Source organism: Gouania willdenowi, chromosome 3 (genome assembly GCF_900634775.1).
Source record: "Gouania willdenowi chromosome 3, fGouWil2.1, whole genome shotgun sequence".
Classification (NCBI taxonomy): Eukaryota; Metazoa; Chordata; class Actinopteri; order Blenniiformes; family Gobiesocidae; genus Gouania; species Gouania willdenowi.
The window spans coordinates 11492090-11504706 of record NC_041046.1 but is presented as its reverse complement, the minus strand read 5'-3'; the positions used below and the strand labels follow the sequence as shown (position 1 = coordinate 11504706).

Sequence of the window (12617 nt, the reverse complement as noted above, 5' to 3'; positions counted from 1 at the left end):
AATCTTTGAAATGTAAAGTGTAGATCCTGTTGGGACTGATATCTGTCACTTACTGCTTGGATATTGTCGGTTTCTTACATATTTTGTATTTTATTTATACATATAAGTGCAAACTAGGGCACAATAATGTTGAAATAACTTCTCACATGAAAACTGTGGCCCACTTGAGATCAAACTGCTCCGTATTTGGCCCCTGAAATAAAATGCACTGAATCCAGGTTCAGAAGCATTTTAGAGGAAAATAACTTTTGACCTTTATGCATATGATCCATAGTTTCTTCTGTATCAAAGCACAAAACGTAGTTGCTCTACTTTCACTAGAAATTGCCACATTTTAAGATAGCTTAGCTTTAGCTTAGTTTTGAAATAATTTCTACCGGCAAATGTTTACTTTTTTCATAGCCTAAATTCAGTTTATGTATACGATCCAGTTTTTTCATGTCATGTAAATTCTTCCTACTTTTTCACCCAACATTTTTACGGTTCTTCTTGTTGATACGATGGTTGTTATGTTGGTTTTACATGATTAATGTATTTATCATTATTATTTGTATTCCTTTACTTTTGACTAGGCTTACAGTCTTTAAAACCTTGTAATGATGAACTGTAAGTAAAGCTTTTTTGGAGAAAAAAAGTTACGAGACATATGTATAATTATTGTTGTTGTTATTAAAGAATAGTTTATTTAAACAATGTTTAGTTGTTAAACCAGATTAAACCAGCAATTTATGGAAGCCCAAAAGAGTCATAATTAAATAAATAAAAACAACATTTTGAAATAAATACCATTTTTGATAAATAACAGACAAATATATAATATGGCCATTAAATTGTTAAAAAAGGTAATATTATTATAAAATACGTTTTATTATTCTTAAATATCTGTTTCCACAATTTTTATTTCATAATGTCGTTTTTCAGCAGAATGACTTCGGTCTGTCAATCAAAGAACATAAGGCGGAGGCAGTGAAATGATTGGCTGATCCTTTACACAGACATGAGCAGCAGCACTTATCACTAATGCTGAGAAGCCTGAGCGCCACACAGTCTCATTCTCAACTCCTCACATGTTGACCATCGGTCAGGACCCCTTAGCGTCACTGTTCGAGGCACGGGGTACCCCTTTGGTGTTTATTTTCAACGCTGAGGGTCCGTGTTCCACCTACAGGCAATGAAAAACATGGCGGACATGTATATTTTGATAGCAAATTGCTTTATTTCAAGAGTGTGGCTTTAGAAATGATTTGATGACATTTCTATTGAGAAATGTACCTTTAAATTTCATAGTATCCATTCAATTTATGGAAACAATCTGTAGTTTTTTTTGTTACAATGAACATTCTTCTGTGGTTGCTATGACAACCTTTGACGCCAAAAAACTGCAAGCCAAAAGCAGATAAATATCCATTCACGGACAGAGTAATGGTGTAATTCTCTTGTTAAAACCTTTACTGTTTTCATCTCCTAACCGTGGTTGGGGGCCACAGGGGAGGTCCTTACTCTTCAGAGCTGAATGTAGCTCCTCCTCCGGTGTTAAATCCTCAGATAAAAGTGGAACCGCGCAGAAACAACATGCTGCGTTGGTGTTGGAGAACTGTAATTTATTAACTACCTGCACTGTAAACATAAACCTCACTACTTGTCACAGTCACCGTGTTGGACTGAACCCAGGTCTTAACACACACACACACGTGCGCATCGGCAACGCGCATGCACCTGCTCCCTCACTCAAAATGAATACATTCAAGCTAGACACATCTCACTGCACTTTTCCTGCTTTATTTTTTATTTTTTTTATTAATAATAATTGTATTTATATTCCCTCCCATTGCTACCACTGTGTCGGTCAAAGAACGGCCATGACCGATGTCCAGGAAAACTAATCGATCTTAAAGGATCAAGCTGAGGTCCAACCCACTAGCTTTGATTGACAGACCGAAGTCATTCTGCTGAAAAACGACATTATGAAATAAAAAAGACCATTGTGGAAATAGATATTTAAGAATAATAAAACGTGTTTCATAATAATATGACCTTATTTAACAATTTATTGGCCATATTATATATTTGTCTGTTATTTATCAAAATAATATTTATTTCAAAATGTTGTGTTCATTTATTTAATTATGACTCTTTTGGGCTTCCATGGTTATTAAACCAGATTCCTTTGAAATAAAAAACATATTCTGTGAAATAATATACAGATACAGACAAGATCATTTAGTTTGCCCATACGTAGTTCCAAAAGCTAACAAAAAAAATTAAACAAGTAAATTATTGAAGATAAACCTAACAAAAAACATGATGATTCTGTGATTTACAGTACCTTCAGATGTGTGTTTCTTGCTTATCTCAGAACAGTAAAGAAGCCTATGCTCAGATGAGGCTTGTAAAGCTCTTCAAATATTAGGTATTATGACTAAAAAAAACAGATGATTTATTCAATATTAAGCTTCATGAATAATCATATATCAGGGAATTAGGCTGTTGATGGGCCGAAACAGCAGGCACTCGTGTTTTAAGGCAGATTTCAAACATCGTTATTAAGACAAAAATCAGACAGTACGGAGATGTTGGCTCCATATGTTGAAAAACTGGTGTTTAAAAATGCCATCTTTGTTTTAACTACAATTATTAGCATGAGAGTGAAATTGAAAATTCTGTAAAAAAAATAAATAAATAATGTTGATATAAAAGTGTGATATTTTCCAAACATCATCTACCATATCTTTTAGCTTTGAATGAAAAATGATTTTTATTTCTCTCCTCCCCCTTCAGGCAGAGCGAGATCGTCAGTATGAGTTTCCCCAGGCTCATCGGCCTCCCAAACCTCCAAAGGAGACGTATCTGATTGAACAGGTGTTCTCCCCACATCCGTTCACTCCTACCATTAAAACCCATGTGAAAGGCAGCCCTCTCTACACTGATCTCAGACCAACTAACTTATCTGATGGAAAGCGCATCCAACCGCCTTGGACCAGCAAGGACTATAAACGCCACGCTGGAGAGAAGGGAAAGCAGCTGACCACTCTAGAACTAAAGGTAATAAACTCCCTTCACCTGATGTGAGTAAATGGGTCTATCTCTAGTGAATTTGTTCTAAATACTAAATACCAATACTGATATAAAATGCATTCAGCATTTGTAAGCAGCATAATTGAATAGGCCTCCATGTCAATAGGTGCCACTATGTAGCAAGCTGTAATGCATGAAAGACAATAATATAATAATAATAATACATTTTATTTAAAAGCGCTTTTCGAGACACTCAAAGACACTTTACAGCCTCAAAACAACAAGAGCATTGATAGAAGAAAATGTGACAACAAGTGAGTGAGTGGGTGGGTGGTTAAGCATTAAAAGCTGAGTGAAACAGATGAGTTTTTAGAAGTGATTTGAAGGATGGGAGGTCTGTGCGGATGTGGCTTGGTAGGGAATTCCATAGGGTGGGGGCAGCTACAGAGAAAGCTCTGTCACCCCAGGTTCTGTGCTTGGTCCTGGGGACAGTGAAGAGGTTTGCATCGGAGAGGAGGCTGTGGGAGGGAGTGTAGGGGTGGAGCAGATCTGTGAAGTAGGAGGGGGCCTGATTCTTAAGGGATTTATAGGTGAGAAGGAGGAGTTTAAATTTGATGCGCTGAGGAACGGGGAGCCAGTGGAGGTTTTGGAGGACAGGGGTGATGTGGTCACGGGAGCGGGTGTGGCTGAGGAGGCGGGCAGCTGTGTTTTGGATGTATTGGAGTTTATTTAGGAGTGTGGAGGTTGTACCAAAGAGGATGCTATTGCAGTAGTCAAGGCGGGATGTGATAAAGGCGTGAATTAGAGTTTCAGCGGCGGGGAAGGAAAGTGAAGGATGTTTTTGAGGTGATAGACTTGGTGGAGATGTATAATCGGACGTCGTCGGCGTAACAGTGAAAACGGAGACCATGACGACAAATGATTTGACCGAGGGGGAGGAGGTAGATGGTGAAGAGGAGAGGACCAAGCACAGAGCCCTGGGGAACTTCTTGGGACGGGGGGGCAGTGGAGGAGGAGCAGTTGTTGATGAAGATAAATTGCTTTCTGTTAGTGAGGTAGGACTGTAACCAGGTGAGGGCATCGCCAGTGATATTGAGGAGGGATTTTAAGCGGGAAAGTAGGATGGAATGGTTGATGGTGTCGAAAGCAGCAGTGAGATCAAGAAGAACGAGAATTGAGAGTAGGCCGGAGTCAGATGAGAGGAGGAGGTCGTTGGTGACCTTGAGGAGGGCTGTTTCAGTGCTGTGTTTGGTGCGGAATCCAGATTGAAATTGTTGAGATGGGATGTGGTGATAATATTGTTTCATCAGGACATTAGACCTGTATATAATATATTACTTAGTAAAAATAAATTTTATTAGAGATATCTCTTTTTGGAACAAGGTTATTTTGTTTCCTGGGAGGCAAAAAACAATTAGCATCGTAATTTTTCTTATTTTTTTTCTTTTTTCTTTTGGTAGTTTTAGGTTTTTTTTATTATTATAATAAGCCACACAACACTTACAATACACAAATAAGCAAACAACAAAACAAAAACAACACATCCTAAAACAAAACAAACAAACTACATCAAACAAAGCACAATAAACCCTAACTGCAGACAAACACTGATAATAAACGATAAACAACAGCATTTTATTTTAGTGATTGAAATGTAAGAAACTGTGAATTAATCATCATTTCATTTTCATTTATTTGTTTTGTTTTTTTTCCGAGCAGAGACAAAAAAACAAAAGGAACAAAAAACCTCTTTGTGTAAAATTAAACTCCAACAGAGAAAAACAGAGATGTTCAAAAATATATATATATATAATAGTAATAATACGTCTGCTCAAAAGGGAGTGGGAAGAAGAAAAATGTATTTAATTTATCATCATCATCCTGTATTTCAAACTCAGTAGTCCATTTAAAAAAAACATAGATGCAATTCGTATTCACAAGATAAATGCATATACAGATAAAAACAAATGAAAACAGTTATTATTCAATTGTTAATTGTAAATTGTTAGCACATAGCTCTCTTTGGGGTCTATTCTCCCATCTGGACTTAAGCGCTTTCTTGCGCACCTGCAGTTCCGCACTTCTCTCCTACGCGTATTCTGGGGTCCAGGCTGCCGACACGCCTACCGCGCGTAAGGAGCCAAAAAGCGCGTATGTGTGAATGAAGGCGGGCTGAAGGAAAGGAGGCGGTGATGTAATTTTTTTGGGCTGTCTAGAAATCACAAAACATGGAGTTTTCCCAACACTTGTAAATGTCATTGAAATCTGTGAAAATGATAAAATTCACTTTTAATTTGATAAACAATATAACAGGTTGATTTGATCAGATTATTACAGTGTGACTGAGGATCTGCCGCATTCTGTTTGATTCACAGTTAAAATCTCTCTCCTTGATCATCATCATCATCATCATCATCATCATCGCTGTAAAGCATGACTGAGTTAAATGCGCTAGAGATATGAGAAAATAACATGGCCACATATCGTCCTGCTTTAATACAGAGGGATGTTTACAGTGAAACAGAACTATTGGCTTCCATAATACGCAGTTTTAAATATAAATTGTTTAAAACGACCTGAGCTGAGCTTCATTATTATATGTGTGGGAACAGTTTGTGTTCCATCCTCATCCACATATGACAGCGTGTTTCACTTAGTAGTGGATCAAACTCTGACTTTACGTTGGACATAGTATCAAAATAGCTGAATCACTGTGACCAACGTGGACAGAAGTCTGCATCTGTCAGAGTTTTAATTAATCAAGCAGCAGCAGCTGAATGATCACAGCTGCTGCTGTACGACGCACGAGTCCGTGTGGCTTTAAAAGTCCATATTTCTAGTGCAATATAATGTTTCACCTTATCGGGGTGCTGCACTTATTCCAGGGTTAGAAGCGCGTGACAGGAAAGGGACGTACGCACACCAGAGAATGCTCCTAAAGCCAGATTTGAATGGGAACACCCACATTTCAGGGCAAGTATACTTGAGAATGTCAGAAATATTAGCGACTATTCGAGCAAACCCAAGTCTCTCTGAGCCTGACACAGAATCATCCTTAACAAGACTGGACACTGACAGTCAGATGTTAAGGAAGTAAACAGGGATGATGATGATGATGATGATGATGATGATGATGATGATGATGATGATGATGATGATGAGGCCCCAGGAAGAGGCAGTAACCTGAAAGGGTTTTAAACAAGGCTTGTTTGTTGTTTTAGAGGGGGGTTAATGTAAGGTTGATGGCAAAAATAGAAAATTTTAAGTGTAACTAAACTCTGAGGTTTAGGCTGGAAATAAAAAAAAATGCCTTGATTATGGGCGGGGCTTTTTGATTAGTTAAGACAAGCCCAGTCTATGCTATAAAACCAAAGAATAATCTACTCTATGCTAACTACCATCTCAATACTCACTATACCTCTCTAATCACAATTGTCTTGATCCAAACTACTTGCCACAAGTTGCAGAATTCACAGGTGGTATTTTCTATAGTAGGGGCGGAGCCAACAGTGGTGGTTGGTGACATCACAAACCACCATTCTCAGCCAATAGAAGAATAAAATGTAAAGAGTTGGACTAGAATCGGCCAACAGCACTACTTCATACCAAAATACATTTGTTTTCGGCAGAAAAAAAGTGGTTCATGGGTTTTGTTTTTCTTTAATGAAGATAGGACTTACATGTGCACAGATGCAGACGTGGTTTGGAAGTTGTTTCTGTACCTGCTTTAGTTCCTAAAAGTCTCCAGTTATACAACAAATCCACTCAAGCAGGAATTAGTTTTTCTCCTCCCCCTAATTAGCATGCAATGCTTACTTGTACTATGAGACACCTTTGTGTGGGTGTGAAAAGCAGGCACACTTTGCTCCTTTCCCATCTGCTGTGCTTTGATGCTTTGCTATCAAGAAACCTTTTTGCCATGAAATTTATGATAGCACCAGGACGACTTCTTTCAATGTCTTAGAGGCATCATAAACTTGTAGCTGCAGAATAGCCTTGAGCGCTAAGAATTGCTGCAGTATGAGTATGTTTTTCAAAGGTTTCCATTTACTTCCATCACTTCACTGTTGCTGTGATTCACTGGGCCGAATGCGAGTTCGATTCCCAAGGATTTCAGCTTTTGTTTCGTTTCAAGTAGCACCTAATTTTACATGAGATTTATCACAAGAAAGAAATGTTATGTTCCTTCAAATTGATGTTGATTTCCTAATGTCCTAATGTATGCGATAAGTGCTCATTTTCAACCTTAAACTAAGACTGTTTTTGGAAAAGGTTTTTTTTTTTCTATTTTTTATGTAGTTTTAGAGGGGAAAATGTGTTCTTTAAGAGTGTGTTTTAGTAATAAGAAACTGCATTCATGTTTCCTATGTTCTGCAGTTGTGGAATGCAATGTTTAATTACCTATCAGCACAGGCAAATGTGCATAACACTGCCCCCTACAGGAACAGAACCGTTGCACATGCATTACCCTTCCCATGCAAAGTTTGCGATTTGTAAAAACAATGAAACAAGAATGTGCACACTGGTACGTTAAGGCTGCAGTATGTGCGTTTGTTTTTTTTTTTTGCATCATTTGGCTCTGTAGTTAAGCTTTAGAAAACAAGGAGGGTGACACTCTTTTACAGCCAATCAGAGACCTTTCTATTACAAAGTGCTCCATGAGCTTTTTTGGCTGCTCAACAGAAGTCTATGCGCATTCACGTTTTGTATGAGCACTTTGGGAGGGGGGCGGGGGGCGTTGGCAGTCACTACAGAATCATACATGTTTTCATGTTATAGTTTTAAAACATTGAAAAAACAAAACAAAAAACCTCTCCAATAACACAAGAAAAAGTCGTAGATAGAGACAGTCACTACAAAAATCCACAATCGTGTGTGTTCATGAGTATGGTGGTGGATTCGAAACAGGGAAGGGAGGGGGGAGTGGTTGTTTCCATTCCAGTCTCACGAATGTACATACTGCAGCTTTAAGTATGACCGTAGTGTACAAACGTTTTTGAAGCTGTGGGGATAATGAAAAGATAAGTAAAGTCTCTGATGACAGGACTTTTATGTGAAATGTGCATATCGGAATCAGAATCAGAAATGTTTTATTGGCCAAGTACAGTTTTTAAGACAGCACAAGGAATTTGACTTGGTGGTCGGTGCGCGGAACAAAAAACAAAGAAACAAGCCAGCAACAATAATAACAATAATGATGAATATAAAGGATGAGGGATAAATAAAGTATAGATAGAGAATAAAGGATAAATATGATGAATATAAATATATATATAGGTAATGTCTTCATGTAGGTGGTGATCCGGGGGGGGAGGGACTGATGTGTGCCTCGCGCACCCTTACTTTGTCATAGTGAGGGGAAAACTATTGTTTGTTTGTTTGTTTGTTTGTTTTTTTTAACTTGAAACCTATTTTATTGGATTCCTTGACCCTTGAAAAATACATTTTGACACCAAATTTGTTATAGCTATAACAAAGGCAAAGATATAGGCAGATTGGCAAATTGGTGGCCATTTTTAAAAAAAACATTTTTAAAAATGTGTTTAGTTCTAATACAAAGTGTGATCTCACTTGGTGTTTTAGGATACATTTATCTGAATGACCCTAATGTACTTCCATACCAAAGGAGACTTTTGTATCATGAGTTGAAGTCAAAGACCTATTTTTTGGGCTTAAGCTCCCTGATAATTCAATGTCTTCACATATCAGAGTTAGAAATCAGCCTGCAGTGTTATAGATGTGTTCCTTTAGTGAGCAAATAGGGACGAAAATTCACATCTCAATATTTTTACTTAAAATAGCGAGACGATATAAACTTGTGATGTTTTTTCCCCCAAAAAAATAGTTTTACAAGAAAAAAAAAAACAGAGACAAAGTTGCTTTTGAAAAATGCCGCAGATGCCCTTTTATTAATTATCTTATTAGTTCAGATTGTGTGAATTAATTATGTAGTGTGTCTACTTATATGGCAGGTCTGAGTCACTGAATGCAGTTTTTAGAATTAGAGATGCAGATATGAGTCTGTAAGTCTATTATCCCTCACAATCCGTTCAATAATGTCAGCGCTCTATGAACGTGTGCCAGTGTGGATGTCCGTTAGAAAGAGGAGGGCGAGGGACACACAGAGAGAAGTTGGCCAGAAAGTCAAATTGTACTAAATTAAAAATAGCACAAAGGCTCAGATGCCTTTAATGTGCTATTTCTCATCATTAAACAGGGCTACTCTCTAGTAAGCTTAAGTTCAATCACTGAAATAAATCACCTCATGCTGAAGGCACATTTCCAGCCGTGGGTCTTTCCGCTACCGAGTCTAATTATGTAGACGATGTATATCATTTTAGTGACTTAATTATCCATATTATTCAAATGATCTATCTGTAAAGTGCCAAACACAAGACAATATTTAATTTGCCAGCTCCAGTGCTGAAAAAGGCTCAGATGTGGAAATGATCTGCCTGGACTGGTTGGAGTTAGTGGGAAAGGTTAATTAAACTCAATTTTACACATTAAATGCATAGAAGAGCTCAGAAAAGACTCCAGAATGTTTGCCAGCATTGAAAACTGTATGTGCTTTATTAGGTCAGTGGTTTGTGACTTAGTTGAGGCACGTGGAAGCTCCCTTAATTTGTGAAATTATTTTAATAATCCAAACTAATCAATTTGGTTACACTATTTTACATTCTTTTATAGTGGATTACAACTACTCTTGTTACTGTAATTGAGTTGCTTTTATGGGTACTTGTACTTTTTTGAGTATATTTCCAAATCAGTAATTTTACTTGTACTTAAAGGTCTAGTGTTATGCTTTTTTCCATTTGTTCTAAGAACACCAACAACATAGTATTTCAGTTTTTTTCCCCCAAACTCACCTGTTTTCTGGAGTTTTAGCCCTCTGAAAAACCACTTTCAGAGCAATTCTCAAAACGGGCTGATTCACTGCCTACTTATGCATATTCATGAGTAGGTGTGTCTATACACACACTCTTGTTATTGTTTTCAGCCAAACAACTGCACATTGTAGTAAAACACATGGCTATTTCAGCAGCTATTGTGATTTTGAGTCAGAAAAGTGTGTGCGCGTTGCTGCAGAACCAGAGCAGCAGCAGCTCCTCCTTTCTGCACACAAACACAGCCAGACTCTCTCCTTACTGCTCTCCGTCGTCCGTCACCACGTAAAAGTTGGAAGCCGTCCAATTCCACAACCGAGTCCGTTGTTAGCGCTGTGAGGCACAAATCTGTAAACATCCCCATCATTCCCTCCTTACACTACACCAGGTCTTGCTGCAGAGGCTGGTGTAGCATTAGCACAGAGTGCTAACAGCTGACGTGTGTAAACAATGGGTCCGTGGCTCCAAGCAGTGACTCCCAACACGATCGGCAGCAGAAAAAGTAGTGCAGTTTGGGCGTCTAGTAGTGCAGTTTGCATTTACATTTATGGCAATAAAGTATAATATATATTCTAAATTAAACCGCAGTGATTGTTTTAGCTATTAGCTTGTATTATGTCCATGTTAGGAGTAGGGAGGATTGTCAGTAGGAGGAGTTTTGGCAGGTGACGTCAACTGCAAAAAACTACAACATCGAACTCGCCCATTTGGAGCTGACTTTTGACAAAATGTGGAATAACAAGAGAGGAGGAAACAACTTTTCAACTTTGTCCCTCTGAGTCAGGCTAAAGGGATGTATATCACTGTAGCAAAACCATTAGAAAGTGATTTTTTTTCATCATACCTCCCCTTTAAGTACGTTTTAAAGAAAGTAAAGTAATTAATTACATTTCTACAGCCAACCGTTACTGAGTAAATTATTATTTCTGTTTTAAAAAGATCAACAGACATTGTGAAACAACAAAAAATTAAATAACCAGACAACAATCAAATGCATCACATCTTATTCGACCAATCAGATTAAAAGTAATGCACCGTGCCAAAACAGCATTGAATGGAGGTTATTTTCTCAGTTTTAGTTTCATAAATGTATCTATACTTAGAGCCTGAGGATTTACTTTTTTTTAAATCAAATTTATTGGTCTTATTTTATTTCAAAAAAAAAAAAAATGTACTTTATGACAAACCTTTTATTTTATACAGATGCCTTTGTGGAAAATAAATTAAGGTACAATTGTGTAAGATTTGGTCTCTTACTTTTTAACTTTATACAGATGTTTACTGTATGTAAGGAAATGTGGCAAGATTTATTACCAAAAATAAACATGGGGGTAAAAGTAACTAGTAACTATTACTTCGAGTACTATTAAATTGAGCAACTTTTGACTTGTACTTGAGTATTTTATGTATAACTTACTTGTACTTGAGTTCCATTTCAATCAAGTAACAGTACTTCTGCTTGAGTACGATATATTAGTAATCTTTACACCTCTAAATGAAGGGGCATGAATAAAGTTTTAGAGCATAGATCTTAAACCGATGGCACTTGGCTCACGGCCTATCAGGACAGCTCACTTCGTCACTCCCGTCCACACAGGTGACGCTGGCAGTTGTCCCACTCACTGACAGTGAGGCTACCACAAAGACTCATGCACAATGACAATAACTGTCCCTCAGATACCAGTTATGGAATAGCAGTGTGTGCATGGAGTGTGTGAACTATGTACGCAAGCATCAGCCATACAGAAACACACAGAAAATAGTGCAATCAACACAATGTGTGTGAAACCTTCAGCATTTCAGAATTAAAAACATGTCGGTTTATACTGATATGTCAAGTCAGGTAACTACACGTAATAATTGATCAGCAAAAGCTGGGTTTTTACTAATGCTTTCCTCACTGAAATGAAAACTCGGGGTGTCCCGATAATATTTTATCACTTCCGATACGATACCAATATTGTGCCGATGCCTATCCAATTTTATTACTTATTTTTAGTGGTGGGACTCGATTAAAAAGAATAATAATTAAAATCTAATTAATTACAGATTTGTAGTTAATTTATCTCGATTAATCTTAGTAAGCTATATTCATGCTTTTATGGATTTTTTGTAAACTTTCTAAAGCAAATGCGTTTTTGTGTATTAAACTTAGTACAGAGCATTCCAGAGAAGTGGAAACTGAACAGTGCAAAATCATTAGAATATCTGTGACATGAAATAAACTGATGAATGTTATGAATTTAGTTTGAAATAGACTTTCTACATAGCAGTTTATAAGTTGGGTCAGACGATGCTATCTGTGGCAGCGCTTCTAGCCTCACCCACATCCTTTACCACCGAGAGTGGTCGACTGTCCACTACAATCATTTATCCACTGACTTTTGTTCATTTGTCAATCAGTGTCTGTGCTCGCTGCTACATGTTTAGCATTGAGGTGCTTGCTGCTACATGTTTAGCATTGAGGTGGTAGCTGCTACATGTTTAGCATCGAGGTGCTTGCTGCTACATGTTTAGCAATGAGGTGCTAGCTGCTACATGTTTATCATTGAGGTGCTAGCTGCTACATGTTTAGCACTGAGGTGGTAGCGATGACTAGAAGAGCTTCGGTGATTGACACGCTCTCTCTTTCACAATTTGCACACAACTGGGCTTTTGTTTCCATCTGGTGTTTTTATTAGAACTAAATCAGCGTCCACGAACCACAGCAACAAC

The 12617-nt window shown here is 37.6% G+C and overlaps 1 protein-coding gene across 1 annotated transcript in view; it reads left to right on the top strand.

Annotated features, from left to right (window-relative positions):
* The window catches only part of minar1 (membrane integral NOTCH2 associated receptor 1), a 50341-nt gene that overhangs the window by 31419 nt on the left and 6305 nt on the right, over nucleotides 1-12617 (top strand). The window contains exon 4 of the mRNA XM_028438460.1: nucleotides 2779-3042. Coding sequence (XP_028294261.1) covers nucleotides 2779-3042 — 264 coding nt within the window. The remainder of the gene's footprint in view (nucleotides 1-2778; nucleotides 3043-12617) is intronic.